Raw genomic sequence first — 15787 nt, 5'->3', positions numbered from 1 at the left:
GGAATGAAGGTTTGAAGCAGGAGAGAAAAATGGGCCTGAGAATAGGAGATCAGAGTTAGGAATTGGGGGCTTCTAATGAGGGGCCCTCTGGGAGGGAGTTAATGCTTAGTTGCTGTAATCTGGCCTATAAACAATGTCATGATTAGTGAACTGTTGCAAATGACTTCTCTCACATGCAGTCCCTGTAGTTCGGGTTTTTTGTTTTCTGTTTTTCCCTCAACACTTTAGTTAACGCTCAATCATACAACTCACACAGTGAAAGACGGGGCTATAAAGGAAAATGAAATATACCTATTTAAGCAGATTCTTAAATTACCTTCAAGAAAGCCCATTTAGGGTGGTCTAGTGGTTGAGACTCTATGCTTCCACTGCAGGGGGCTTGGGTTCAATCCCTGGTCGGGGAACTAAGATCCCACATGCCCTGTGGTGAAGCCAAAAAATAAAGAAGAATAATTAATAAAAAAGGAAAGAAAGCCCATTTAACTTCTTAATGTAAACCTTCACCTTTTCCTTTTTACAGTTCATTTGGGAAATATAATAAGTAAGAGAAGGAGGTCCTGTTTTTGTTGGAAACATAAGCTTTTTTTTTTTTGACTTTGTGAGAAACCATTTATTCTTTTGATTTATAAGCATATTGTACATATTCTAGTTAATGCATCAAGTATATAATGTGGGAGTTCCTTTAAAAATGCTAAGACCATACATGTTAAACTCAGCTACACATTGTATTAGGCTACTAGACAAATGTCATTTTTAATACCACAACACATATATATTACACTTTTTGTTTTCACTGACAGAGGAACATGCCTTTCAAAAATATTTTATTGGATGAAACTCTCTTATTCTCAGGAAAATTTTGGTTTTTGATATAATTTATTATGCCTTTTAAAATTCTGTTTGATAAAAGCATTTGGTAAAGCATTATAAATACCTGTAAAGAAAATATAGTTTAAAATTCTGAGGGAAATATTATATAAGTTTCCTTTTCTACATTTTCACAAAAATCCACACAGGCACTAAGAAAGACTGACAAAAATATTTTATGTCTGAACAGTATGTTCCAGGTTGGAAACATTCAAACATGACTTTATTTAAACATTAAAGCTTCTCTTGATTGAACCTTTGGCTACAATCCAATGGTTGGTTGGGGTTTTAACCAGGAAAAGATACTGTCAGAAGAATGAAAAAGAAAGCTTCATACAATTAGCACTAGGTTAGGAATGGGGATAGGATGAGTTTTCATTTTTTACTGTTTATTGGCCTCTCTGGGCCTTAGCTTTATTTTTTTAGTTGAAAATTGATCTAACAACTCTCTGGTACTTTTCAGCTTTATTTAATACTTTTTGTTGTGCAGAAATTTTCAAAATTCTATCTAACACTATGTATCAAACACGTGATACTTCCAAGGACAGAGTGATACTGCAGTTCTTTCAGGAGAACATCCTAGATGCATCATGGGTATTGCTCTGGAAATACCCTCATTCTGCACAAATTCAAGTGGTAGAATTGGGGGTGAAAGTTTGTCTTACCAAACACACTTTAAAGCAAGTGACAGACTCTAGGGTTCTTTTCCTGATCTAGTTCAATGTAGTTCTCTTCCTGGTCCAGTGCATGTGTGGCCTTATGAAGTTCAGACTTCATAGAAGAATTGCAAATAGCAAACTCAGTGGGAGAATGCCAGTATTGTAGGTGACTGGAACCTTTGTGAGCATATAGGGAGTGGGAAGTGAGGGGATTGGCAGTTAATGAATTAGTATAAATGAGCATCTGGGTAAGGTGAGATTAAACACGTAAGTCAAACAGGATTTCAGAGCTACTTTCAGGGGTCTCAAATACCATTTTTTTTTGGCCTATAAATTAGATCATGACAGATTCTTAATAATTATTGATTATCATACAGAAAGAAGTTGGGGATATTTCTTTCCTAATGCATTTACACTTTGTACATGTTCATTAGTGCAGGAAAGGGTAAAATCAAATGCCTATTGAATGCTGACCTGTAAGGTGCCCGTGATAAGCAGCACGGAACAGGGTATCATGGGGGCATGTGCTCAAGTCTAGCTGGGCAGCTGCTACTCAGCTCCAGCCAACTGTTGCGATGAGGGAAGATGGGTCTGAGAATTAGGTTTTATGTGAAATCTCATATTTTCAATAATCACTCACATATTTAAAACATTTAACAGGCCAGACAAAATCTAGCCTTTGGGCTGCCAGCTTGTGTCCTCTGAGTTGAAGCTTGGAAACAATTTGGTGAGGATTTGGATACTATCATCTATAAGACTGGAGAAGGGCCTTTAGTGTCAAGGAATAAACACTCAGTTTCAAAGATCCAGAAAAATCTGCTCTAATGAACATAATTTAAAAAGCAAATGAAACCTCCCACTGGCTCTCCTTATTATGAATATTTTCCTGTTATTGGTTTTCCATGTTATGAGTGGTTTCCTATTATGACTATTAAAAACATTATGATTAGGAATTTGCCAAGTCCCGAGTATAAGTTTGTTCTAAGAAAGTGGTATCAGTAGCTCTCTCAGCATTTAGTTTGTGGCTGAGAAAGGAGAAGGTAATGAGGAAGAGAGGAAGGCCAGAGCTCACAGCATGAGTCACAGTCACCTTTAGATCCATGGAGGCCTCTCCATGGCACACCAAGTCAAGCAAAGAAAAATGCTCTAAAACTGCTCAACCCAGAAAATGCAGGGTTTGAGGCCTGTTTCTGGATCTAAATAACCCAGCCTTTCCCCAGGATGATCTAATGGCCACTTCCTGAATGAGAAGTACTTTGGAGTAGAAAGACCCAGGGTGTGAGTCTGATTGTGAACTCCTTCATTAGAGACTTTCCAAACCCTTCTTTGGCATCAAAATTTGAATCACCACATGGCAAAGACAGAGGACAAGCTGTTAAGAATAGTTTTCCTTCCTCTCATTTTTTGCAGATTACTTTTTCAAATTAACTGTTGCCCAGGTGATGCCTTTTCTTTTCAGACATGAAATGGGAGGCTTGAGGAGGCATTCTCATGTGGTATGAGGACCACGTCTGAACCGTGGCTCCAGAAAGAACAAAACATTTGACTTGTGCAGGCAGGGAAGATGTGTTTTGAAAGAGCTATAATCAATTCAGGAAGTTGGATTTACTGCTTGAGCTCATAGCTTTCAACTATCCAGGTTGGGGAGAAAAAGAAAAAGTACCGCAAAGGATATTACAAGCAGAAGAATCAATGACAAAACAACACTTCAGACACAGGCAATATCTAACGGGAAGGAAAAAGCATGACTATTTCCAACTTAGGACCACCACTCATTTTAATTTTCCTTCCTCAGAATGTCCACCAGAGCTTGCAGCAGCCGGTCATCCCTGTGCTTATAAGGTTTCGTGTTATAGAAAACATCAACATAGTCATTATACAGACTATCCTCAGAGTCTTTAAGCTGGGAAGGTTTGTTCAGCCTTTCCAGGGCTTCATAGAAATTTTCGTAAGGGATGTTGAGCTTTGCACTTGGAGACTTCTTTGGTGATTGCTTTGGGGGTGAGTTTTTGCTGAAAGCGCTTTGTAGGAGTTGTAGCATGGCCTCAGAAGGGGCTCCCTCTGCCAGCTCATCCCTTCTGCCCCCCACACCACTGCTGCTGGGGCTTTTGGATGCCAGAGGGTTCTCATTCAGGTTCTCTTGTGTGGGCTGCTCCTGAAACACAGAAAGCCACCGGCAAAGGAGAGAAGGCTCATTATTCAGGAGCAGGCAAGCCAGCTGCAGCACACGCCCACTGCCTGCCCCTCGAGAGGCAGTCTGGGGAACAGAGAGAGCACAAGGCTTGGAATCACACTATCTCGGAGTTCAATCCTCATTTTCTCATTTACTGAGGCACCTTTGGCACCTTTTTAAACTCCGTGAACTTCTCCTGTAAGATGGCAATAAGAATCCCTCCATTTCTGGTGGTTTTGAAGACTGAACCAGATGATGTACGTAAGCGCTCATACCTATCGGTCTCCCTCACTTGTCAGCCTGCTGTAGTAGAATTCATGTTAGGGAATTTAACAATATTGAATTCATTAATTTTAATGTCTGATTTCTGGATGAAAAAATAAATTTTAAAAGATAGTAGGGGGCTTCCCTGGTGGCGCAGTGGTTGAGAGTCCGCCTGCCGATGCAGGGGACACGGGTTCGTGCCCCGGTCCGGGAAGATCCCACATGCCGCGGAGCAGCTGGGCCTGTGAGCCGTGGCCGCTGAGCCTGTGCCTCCAGAGCCTGTGCTCCACAACAGGAGAGGCCACAACAGTGAGAGGCCCGCGTACCGCAAAAAAAAAGATAGTAGGGTTTCATCCTATGGAAAAGAAGCAGTTTACCACTCCCACTCCCTTTCCTCCCACCCATGTTTTGGGAAGGAGCTGATAATAAAGTAGGTAATAACTCGTACAGAGGCGCCAACAGTGCTGTCATGTGGGAATAGCTTTCTAGAGGCCTCTTGCTCTGTCAGGAGCTGCACTTTCAGCCTCTGAGTTGTCAGAAGGGGCCTGGGAAGAGATTGGGGTGGTGGGCGGGGAAGGGGGGAACTGGAGACATCAGAGAAGCGGCTCTTTGTCAACGTTGTGGAAGCATTTCAGTATTTTAACAGCCAAATGGTCCTGTTAATACCCCTTAAGGAATCTTGGAGGAAGAAATACCCACAAGGTCCACCTGCCTCCAGAATTGGGAAGAGGAGGCCTCCAAGGTGGAGTCCCAGAGGAAAGCTATTCTGCAGAATGTAAACGGGCCATAATATGAGCTGAGGCCTTCTCACAGCTAGTTTATAAATTTCTTGAGTAAATAATGTCTTTGTACCTTCCAAAACACCTGTCACAGAGCCAGACCTATTCAGGAAGGGACATTCTGGGAATTCTGATAACCTACCTACTACCTCTGAGGCACTGTGCTAGAGGCCTGGGGGATACAGAGATAAAGAAAATGTGTTTTCTGCCCACCATCTGATAAGGGAGAAGCCAGCAGCCTCAGTAGGCTGAGACCTAGGAATGTAACTGACTGACTTGAGCTTTCCTTGGCAACTTTCTGAGAGAAACTGTGATTCTATAGCTCCCCTTGGAGTTGCCAAGAAGTGTCAGTTAAGGAATTAGTAAAGAGAAGCCTGCATGATTTGATCAGTTGAGCCTTGGTCTTCTTTCTGTAAAATGGATATATTGAGGTCTATCCTTTCTAGGTTACAAGGATTATACGTTAAATGAGACAATGTGAAAAATGCTTACAAACTAGGTGCAATACAAATGTTAGCTATACGTGATCATACAAAAAGACAGCTCTCTTTAAAATTTGATATTGTTATAAATGGAGAAAATTCATGTTAGAGAACTGAATAATTTTGAATTCATTAATTTTAATTTCTAACTTTTGGATAAAAGAATAGGTGAATGAAACAATTTCCTATGGAAAATAAACAGTTTACTCCTACTCCCTTTCCTTCCAACCCATGTTTTTTTTTTTTTTTGCGGTGCGCGGGCCTCTCACTGCTGTGGCCTCTCCCGTTGTGGAGCACAGGCTCCGGACGCGCAGGCTCAGCGGCCATGGCTCACGGGCCCAGCCGCCCCGCGGCATGTGGGATCTTCCCAGAGCGGGGCACGAACCCGTGTCCCCGGCATCGGCAGGCGGACTCTCAACCACTGCGCCACCAGGGAAGCCCTGCCAACCCATGTTTGATTCACTTCCTGCCTAAAAGTTAGGGGCAGCTTCACCCACTACACTGTCTACTACAGTTCACAAAAGAACATGCCAGTAAGAACAGAGCCACACAGACCTCCCCCGAATCCACCATCTTCTCCACCCCTCTTCGGTCATTCTGAACGGTGTTGTAGGACGTGTACACTCGGGGCTGTTTCATGTGTTCTGGTTGAGAAGAGGTCCCATGCAGAATTAGCTTCCAGTTCACGATTCTTCCTTCATTTTGCATTCTTCCAGACTAATGAGTAAGCATACATAATTTCAGTGTATGTTCTGAGCAATATAAACTCCTTCAAAATAGCTAAATTTTATAGTTTAATTTTAAAATTCTGTGCATTTCATGTGTAGAGCTCTGGGTACAAAGACAAAAATCACTGGCCTCACTCTTCCTATGAAAATAGATAGTTGACAGGTTCAAAGATTGAAAAACTGATTAATTGCCTTCAATTAAAAAAGGAGAACTCTCTACGTGAACCTTCTTTTCTATACTGGGTGTGTCCTTGAAAAGTTGACTATATCTTATATAATGAGAATTATATTTATCAATTATCAACTTGTAGAAGCATTCCATTGGGGAAAAAAAAAGTCTGCAGAGTAATATAAATAGCCCTCAGCATTAAGCAGTCCTTAAGAGCTGTATATTTATGGGAAGAGTAATAATTTTCACAGACTCAACAATTATGTTAAAAATAATGCTGAAATCTAAAATATCTTTTAAAAAATCTAAAATATCTTTTTAAAAAATCTAAAATATCTTTAAAAATAATCTAAAATTGTAGAATCAGATTTTGCAGACTTGGTATAAAATAGTCCCATCTTGGTAAACAGATTTTCTTAGTTTCCTTATGGTGAAACTGAGTTAAAGAATGGAAGCCAAGGTCAGGAACAGGACCATAAACTAAGAATGTTTTCTTGTTCTCCCTACGAGAGCAGAAATTTTTACAACTTCCATTGCTAAATCACAATTTTAGCAGTCTTTAGATGAAAGCTATTCTCAGAGAAAAAAAAGTAACAATGACTGTAGAATTTTTATTAACTTAAGTAACATCTCCAGGAATTTAAAATCATTTATTTTAAAAAAGTTACCTAGACATTGAATCTGGTGCTACTGGTACTTATAACACTGCTATCTCAGAATAACTTGGACCTGAAAAACCATTCATTTATATGCTCACCTATAGAAAATGCTGGAGAAATGATATAAAAATAAATAATTCAAATGTATTTGGCTTTTTGCTCAGACACTTTATTTTTGGGACTGTGTGTTACAATTATAGAAGAAAATCAGTGTTAGCAAACAGAAAGAAAACTGAGAAATGCTTTTGTTTCATAACTGAAACAAAACCAAAAAGTCATATTAAATAAGATATGTTATCTAACAAGTAAGCTACTTTTAAATAGCCACTGCAGTAAATATTGGTAAGAGTTCTGTCATATGACCCCAGCAGAGTGTCATAGCAAGGTTGGTGTAGCATTTAACTATGGTTGTAAATACAGCTGATTCTGGTGGCTGAGTAGGTCATCTGGCTGGCTGTGTTTTGACATGACATGGGTATACTTGGATTTGCCCCACAGTCTGTCACACTGTGTATCAAAATATCTTTTCTTCCTTCTTATATGGCTGGTGCCTAATTTTTTTAAATTTATTTTCTATATAGCCAAGTGGGGAGAGCTTGAAACACTAAACTTTCTCCTTACCTCTATAAGGAGTGATCAAATTTTCTTTGGGCCCTTTCTTATGCACTAACTTTAAAAGAGCTTCAGAGTGTTTAAAAGTGAGCTTGTGGTTCTGTATCCTTTCATTCATACTTACAATGTCCGTAATTCCCAAAGTCCAAGTGCCTATGGGATTCTCTCCCCATGTGTGAACAGACATGAAGTCCCAATTCTTAAAGCCATTAGGAGATGTATCCCGCTCTCTTTCAGCCAACAGTACGGTGCTGGTTCCTGTTTTCATGCAAGCATCACAAATTAACAAGTGTGCTAACAGATCTGATAGTAGGGCACACTTTAGCATTTGATAACTGAAAATGGAAGCCGGGTAAAACTAGCCCTCTTAATTTTCCCTTTGAGTATAATACTAGGATGGAGACATTCTCAGGAAATAAAAAAGTTTTTATTCACAGTACTTAGTGCATTGCCAGACATATAATAAGCTGTCAATAAATATTGTAGAAAAATAAATAATGGATGAATATATTGAGTAAGGTTTATCTGAATAAGGAGAATTCAGAGAACTATGTTTATGAACTACATTAAAGAAGAGCATCAAAGACCTAACATACATATTAATGGAACTATCATTTTGAAATTTAAGAGGAAGTTTTGAAAATTTAATAGGTGCCTGAGTCTATAATGTAGCATAGACATAATAAAATAAAGCCATATATAATTTAATCTCTTGTCATATAAAAGCTACTAGTAAAAGTAGTTTACTAGTAAGAGTAGTTACTCTAAATTTTCAAATCCAAGTTCTCTATAGATCAATAAATAATATTTTTAAGAGAAAGTGTCAAATGAACTATAGGGCCATTAATGAAAAAGCATTCTGCCAATATTTCAGGCCAATTCCAAGGTATTAAGGAAGCATAATTCCAGAATTAACAGAACTTACTCCAAACCTCTAGGAAGTTCATATCCTGGAAGGGCATTATAGAGATAGTTCATCTTTCTCATACATCACTTATGGGAATTAAATTTAGTCAGTTGAACCCTACTAAAACATGAAAAAGGATTAGGACAGCTTCTCCTGGTTGGATCGTGGTTTATGTTTCACAAGCTCTTTACCATCTATGATCTTGTCTGACTTAGTAACCTTTCAGGAAAGGACAAATTGTCCATATATCGTATCATATGCCTTAATCATATAATTGTGGAAAATTTGTTAGTCTCCTCAACTCTCTTTCATGGATCAGAATTCTCAGTTTTTCCACTTAATTCCTTGGATGAGACTGATATATCTGTCAGCTTAATTATTAGAGTAATTTTCACTAATGTGTTACCTGAGAGAAATGAATGATAGATCAGTGACCTGGGATAATGAGCACAGTTTGAAAATGCATAACTCAGAAGGGTTTATTAATTGGTATTATTTGAATAGGCCTCATTCTTTGCTTATCTAAGGATCAGTTTGAATGAGCAGAGCAGAGTTCTGATGCAAAAAAAAAAACCAAACAAACATATTTTTTAAGACCTGAAAGTGTCTATGGGAAGACTTAGGTCTATATATAAACAAAAATCAATCATTGATTTGAAATCATTTAATTTATACTGAAAAATTTAAACACATAATTTAGAAGAAATTGAATTTTGTTTTGTTTTGTTTTGTTTTGTTGAAATTTACCAGCAGCAGAAGTGAGGGTGACATGAAGGTCTCCTCTGCGGGAATATTCAATTGTTGCTTCAAATTGCACATGTTCCAGTGACTTGATAGCATTTTCTTGTCCTTCACAAGCTCTTGTTGGAATTTCTATGATAACTTCTCCATTAGCTTTCAGGGCTCTAAATACATTAAAGAATCATCACTGAACAAAGTGTATCTCTTCTTCCTTGCATTTTATGGAAATACGTACACAACATTCTTAAGGAGATACTCAGCTAGGCTTGTTGTCTCTCTCTATTATGAGTAGAAACCAATTCAGGATTAGGTATGAAGTAATTTTAATGCACAAGAAAATGATAAGGTTTTTCTGGAAATAGAAAAAACAATTCTACAATTTATATGGAACCACAAAAGACTATAAATAGCCAAATCAACCCCAAGAAAGAAGATCAAAGCTGGAGGAATCACACTTCCTAATTTCAAAATATAATACAAAGCTACAGCAATCAAAACAGTATGGTACTGAAGGAAAAAAGCACTAATTCAAAAGGATACATGCACCCCAGTATTCATAGCACCATTATTTATAATTGCCAAGATATGGAAGCAGCTTAAGTGTCTATCAACAGATAAATGGATAAAGACGATGTGATACACACACACACATACGATGGAATACTAACCAGCCATAAAAAAAAAATGAAATTTTGCCATTTGCAACAACATGGCTGGACTTGGTGAGTACTATGCTAAGTGAAATAAGTCAGAGAAAGACAAATGCTGTATGATATCACTTATATGTGGAATCTAAAATACAAAACAAACTAGTAAATATAACAAAAAAGAAACAGACTCACAGATATAGAGAACAAACTAGTGGTTACCAGTGTGGAGAGGGAAGTGGAGGGGCAATACAGGGGTAGGGGATTAAGAGGTATAAACTCTTAGGTATAAAATAAGCTATAATGTATATTGTACAACACAGGGAATATAACCAATATTTTATAATAATTATAAATGGAGTATAAACTTAAAAAATTGTAAATCACTATATTTTACATCTGCAACTTATATAGTATTGTACATCAACTATACTTCAAAAGAAAAAAAGTATAGTACTGGCATAAAGACAGAAATACAAGCCAATAGAACAGAATAGAGATCCCAGAAATAAACCCACCCATTAGACCTGAAACTGTAAAACTCCTAGAAGAAAACAGGGAAAAAGCTTCATGACATTGGTCTTGGCACTGATTTAATGGATATGACATTAAAAGCACAGGCAGCACACACACAAAAAATAAACGAGTAGGACTACATCAAACTAAAAAGCCTCTGCACAGCAAAGGAAACAATCAAACTGAAATGGCAACCTGCAGAATGGTAGACAATATCTGATAAAGGGTTAATCTCTAAAATATATAAGAACTCCTACAACTCAATAGCAAAAAAACCAACAACCTGATTCAAAAATGAACTAAGGACCTAAATCAACATTTCTCCAAAGAGGACATACAAATGACCAATAGGTATGTGAAAAAAAATGTTTACCATCATTAATCATCAGGGAAATGCAAATCAAAACCCACATCAAAACACCTGTCAAGGGGCTTCCCTGGTGGTGCAGTGGTTGAGATTCCGCCTGCCGATGCAGGGGACATGGGTTTCATGCCCCGGTCTGGGAAGATCCCACATGCCGCGGAGCGGCTGGGTCCGTGAGCCATGGCCGCTGAGCCTGCGCGTCCGGAGCCTGTGCTCCGCAACGGGAGAGGCCACAACAGTGAGAGGCCCCCCGCGTACCGCAAAAAAAAAAAAAACACCTGTTAAGAGTCAGATGACTATTACTAAAAAAAAAGAAAAAAGACAAGTGTCGATGAGCATGTGGAGAAATTGGAGCCCTTGCACAATTGGTGGGAGTGCAAAATGGTACAGCCACTATGGAAAACAGTATGAAGTTTCCTAAAAAAAAATAAAACTGCCGTATGATACAGCAGTCTCACTTCTGAATATTTATCACAAGAATTGAAACCAGGATCTCAAAGAGATATTAGCACTCCCATGTTCATTGCAGTATTAGTCACAGTAGCCAAGATGTGGAAACAACCTAGATATTCATCAACAGATGAATGGATAAAGAATACGTAATATTCCATACATACAATGGAATATTAGCTTTAAAAAAGAAGGAAATTCTGCTTTATGTGACAATATGGATACAACTTGAGGACATTGTGCTGAGTGAATAAACCAGTCACAGGTAGATAAATATTGCATGATTCTACTTATATGAGGTATCTAAAATACTCATAGAATCAAAGAGTGGCATGTTGGTTGCCTGAGGCTTGTGGGGGGAATGGAGAGTTCCTAATCACTGGGCATAAACTTTAAGCAAGATAAATAAGTTCTAGAGATCAGTTGTACATTGTACCTATAGTTAACAATTATGTGTTGTACACTTAAAATTTAAGAGGGTAGATCTCATGTTAAGACTTCTTAACACAATAAAATAAAAAGGGAAAAAAGGAAAAAAAATGTTAAGGAAGACACAGATACTTAAATACAATGCTATTTGCCATGGCCTTGAATTCAAGCAGATTTGCCTTATAGCCATCAAAAAATGGTCCAATACTGAAATATAGCCTCTTAAGAAATGATTTTCTCTCCCTAATGCAGGGCCTCCAAGCCTCCCACCCTTGGGTATTTTGTGTGAGTGGGTCTTCAGTATAATTGCAGTTGCCTTGATACGAGATTCTGCTTCCGTAGCTAGATGTAGTAGGAGAGGTGTAGTCTAATTGAAAGCCATATGATAAAAGATCCTTCACGGAAGGAAAGTCATGAATCACAAAGCACTGTGGCATGAAGCGAGGTTCTTTTGGAAGTAGGTTTGGGGTAACACTGGTTGGCAAGTACTGCATTTCATCATTTCTAAGATGCATTAAAAAAAACTTTAACATCTTTGAATTTGGAATGAATATTAAAGAACTGATGGTTGGTAATAGTTTAATTGGCAATGATTTTTCTTAGTGATATATAAAACAATTGTGCACATTAACTTACTGCTATCTTGTTGGTAGGCTATGAGAGGAAAATACAAATATGTTAACATGATTTGCAAATCTTTGATCTCTGTGATTCCTCATGGACACACAGGGAACACTGACAAATGCCATCTCCATCTACTTCAGAAGGGTAGGTGAGAAAAATTAGGCAGAGTGACAAATGTCATACTCAAATAGTGCCATGGACACACATTTGTTTAAAATTCCTGGAGACACTTACCTGGGCTCAAAGTCATTGTCCTTTACAACACATTCCTTCTTCTCAGGCACACTGCTCCAGGTCCTGGGATCAGCTAAATCCACCAGAGCTTTGGCATTTAGCAACCCAAATCCAAATCGACTATTCACCATCAAGCCTGCTCCATTCTTTTTCCATCCAGGGTTATTGGCCAGTGGGTCATACTCAGAGGTCCAGACAACCAAGTGCTGCATATCTCGCCAGGTGAGATTTGGACTGGAGAGGAAGTGACCCAAAGAATCTTTAAGGGACAAAAAGAAGTTTCCTTGCAAAAGCAAGTGCTAAAAACAATCATCTCCATTCAGAGATGATGAGGTATCTTTTGCAACTGTGCTTATATAAATTTTGTGTGTATCACTATTGTTATGTCTTTCATTCATAATTTAAAATACAGTCTTGAAAACTTCTCCTCATACCATATAAGTTACAATCTTAGCATGAGTAAAATTGGTTTTCAGCATTGTAGAAAAGTAGAACTTGGCCCCTGATTCCTATGTACTTACATTTAACTGGAGCAAAAATTAAAAATGACAGCACTTCCTTTGTGCTCTCCAATCTTCTGCTGTTCATTAACAGCCTTAGTATTTTCAGCATTATGAACCCACAGTTGAGCTTTTGACTTCCTTCTTAGGAACACTCAGATTTAGACATGGGCTGGCTACCTACTCTTAAATATATATATATATATATATATATATATATATATTTATTTTTTTTTTTTTTTTTAATTTTTCTTTTTTTGCGGTACGCAGGCCTCTCACTGTCGTGGCCTCTCCCGACACGGAGCACAGGCTCCGGACGCGCAGGCTCAGCGGCCATGGCTCACGGGCCCAGCCGCTCCGCGGCATGTGGGATCCTCCAGACCGGGGCACGAACCCATGTCCCCTGCATCGGCAGGCGGACTCTCAACCACTGCGCCACCAGGGAAGCCCAACTCTTAAATATTTTTTATCTCTTTTCTTTATATAGCAAAAGTGTCAAGAAGCTCTTAGCTACTTGAGATCATTCTTACAAGGCACCATGCTGAATAGTGTGGGGATATTCAAGGAGGTAGTTCATGTTTTTAAGAAGTGTACAATCAAGTAAATGAACTAAGTCTTTCAATAACTATAATATATCTGCTGAATGCTGTATTCATAGCATAATGTACTGTAGAACTTTGAAGAGAAAGAATTCTTTTGGGATGGAAAGATCTAGGATGGCTTTTCTAGGAGGAAATATTTGAGTTGATTTTTAAAGGGTGGGTAGAATGTCAAAAAGTTGAAAGAGAGAGAACAGGGGATGAGGCAATGGGTCAAAACCTCTGACAGGGAAGGATAGGATGTGGCCAGAGTACAGTGAATAGTCTGGTTTACTGAAGCAAGGAAGAGGTGAGCTGGAGTACTGAGCCGGATGGTGAGGGCCTTGAATGCCATGAAAAGGAGCTTATACTTTATCGTTTGGGTAAAGGGGAGCCACTGAGGATTTTTGAGCAAGGGAATGGTATAATGAGGAGTCTTGGCAAAATTAATTTAGCAGCAATATAAAGATAAATCAGAGATGCATGGGATTGTCAGGTCTGTTATAATGAATATGAAACCTTCCCTGATCACCCTATTTAAGATTTCAATTCTCCCCAAATACTCCTGAGCTCTCTTACCTTGCTATACTTTTTTTTTTCTTTCATAGTGCTTATCATCTTCTAACATACTGAGCAACTCATTTGTTTTGTGTATTATTAATGTCTGTCTCCCCTGCTAGAATCAGCTGGGAGAAGGGCTGAGATTTTTTTCTCTGATGTGTACCAAGCACTCAGAAGAATGCCAGGCGCAGGGTATATATGCTGGGTAAATATCGGTTGGTTGGATGATTGAATGTGTGCAAGTGTTTAACTAGCCTTAAATACAATTTTAAAACTTACTGCTATTAGTCATCAGAGTCTTTCATGATCTCAAGCTTTTCCTTAGCTTTGAGACCTGCATTATTTCTACCAAGCCAATCAAGCATTATTTATTAAATAATAAATGCCTAAGTGTTGAGTCTTCAAGGTTTCTATCTTACCACTAGGTTGTGAAACAATCATCAGGGGAATCTGTCTCAACTTGCTATTTTCTCCCCAGAGCCCATCATGGACTGGTTTAACAATCCCCTGGTGACAAGCAAGAGGCAATACACATTCCTAAACACTGAGGAGTCTGTTGCTGGCTAAGATCTAAGTCCTCATCATAAGCGCTGCAAAGGCTCTATCTGGTGGGCCTCACGGGGAAGCTGTCCTCTCCACCCCAGTTTGAGTGCACAGCCCGTGCATCACCATCTCTGAAGGGAGCTGCAGTCAAGGACTCAGGCCTTCCTCCCCCATCAAGCTCTTCCCATATTTACATTCCTAGGCCCTGCGCCTTCGTGCCTAGGTCTCCTTATCTGAGGCCTTGGGCAAAGCTCTTCTTCAGGCCCTCAGCCAAGGCCTCCTAATGGGGGGAGGAGAAGGAACCTTGAAGATACTTCTCCCCACTCTGACTCAGTACCCAGCACTTCTCCACTCCGAGCCTTCCCCCTCACCCCGCCCCACCCCAGAGTCCATAAAACTACCAGAGCCTTCTGTTGGGGCTTCCTCAACAGTGAGACAACCCCCATGTCCATGCTTTCACCTGACCATCGGCTGGTGCACCTTTCCATGGGGGAAAATGGAATAGGGAGAGTCAGTGTTTTCTCTGGTTTTAGACTCTGGCCTTTACCATCACAGTAAGTGATGAAAGGCTTAACTCTTTCATTTTTGGTCTGTTGCTTTAAAGCTACTCTGACCCCTGGCAGCTCAATATGCTTTCTCTCTGCTCAGCTGAGCTCCTGACAAACAGCACAGAGAGTGACTGATAAAGGCCTGAACCTACTGAATCAAAATATCTGAGGGCAGGGCATGATTTTCTATGTATATTGGAAAAAAACTGTCTAGGCAGTTTTATGTTATACCTAAAATAATAGGAGTTGGAAGAAAGAATACAAGCATATAACTAATTAAGACAATTAGGGGTCAGAATAGGGAGTAACAGAAGGCACATTAAATTATATTCTACTGCCAAAGACCTGTGTGATCTTAAGCAAAGCACTTCATCTCCCTGGGCCTGAGTGGACTCATCTATAAGATGAGTGGTTGAGTATGACAGTCTTGAAAATTCCATATTATTCAGAGCTCCAATCTGCCCAATACCATACATACTTCATTGTAGATCTTGTTTCCATATTGGCCATCCCACACGAAGGAATAATTAACTAGCTGAGCAGAAGTGGCTTATTTTCTGAATGTGGAAACTAGTTCTGGCCTATATGGCACTTTATTGAAATTCTTGCTTCCAGTCTTTTAAAGGGAGTTTTAGGTAAAAGCCTCTTATCAAGGGGGTCTCTGGGCAACACACCAATTTCCCACTTGGACTCTCAGTGCGGGCAGGTGTGTGTGTGTGTGTGTGTGTGTGTGTGTGTGTGTGTGTGTGTGTG

At 39.2% G+C, this 15787-nt stretch overlaps 1 protein-coding gene across 1 annotated transcript in view; it reads right to left on the bottom strand.

The window, feature by feature from the left end:
• Positions 1–1015: 1015 nt before the first annotated feature.
• The window catches only part of PCSK1 (proprotein convertase subtilisin/kexin type 1), a 42501-nt gene continuing 27729 nt past the window's right edge, over positions 1016–15787 (bottom strand). The window contains exons 10-14 of the mRNA XM_027100571.1: positions 12305–12538; positions 9047–9204; positions 7517–7650; positions 5780–5941; positions 1016–3681 (exon numbers count right to left, since the gene is read on the bottom strand). Of these exons, the coding sequence (XP_026956372.1) occupies positions 3304–3681; positions 5780–5941; positions 7517–7650; positions 9047–9204; positions 12305–12538 (1066 nt within the window). The 3' untranslated portion in view covers positions 1016–3303. The remainder of the gene's footprint in view (positions 3682–5779; positions 5942–7516; positions 7651–9046; positions 9205–12304; positions 12539–15787) is intronic.

The sequence above is a fragment of the Aethalodelphis obliquidens genome, unplaced genomic scaffold (assembly GCF_003676395.1).
Source record: "Aethalodelphis obliquidens isolate GAN/ISIS:26980383/991018 unplaced genomic scaffold, ASM367639v1 scaffold4, whole genome shotgun sequence".
Classification (NCBI taxonomy): Eukaryota; Metazoa; Chordata; class Mammalia; order Artiodactyla; family Delphinidae; genus Aethalodelphis; species Aethalodelphis obliquidens.
This window is presented reverse-complemented; position numbering and strand designations above follow the sequence as displayed.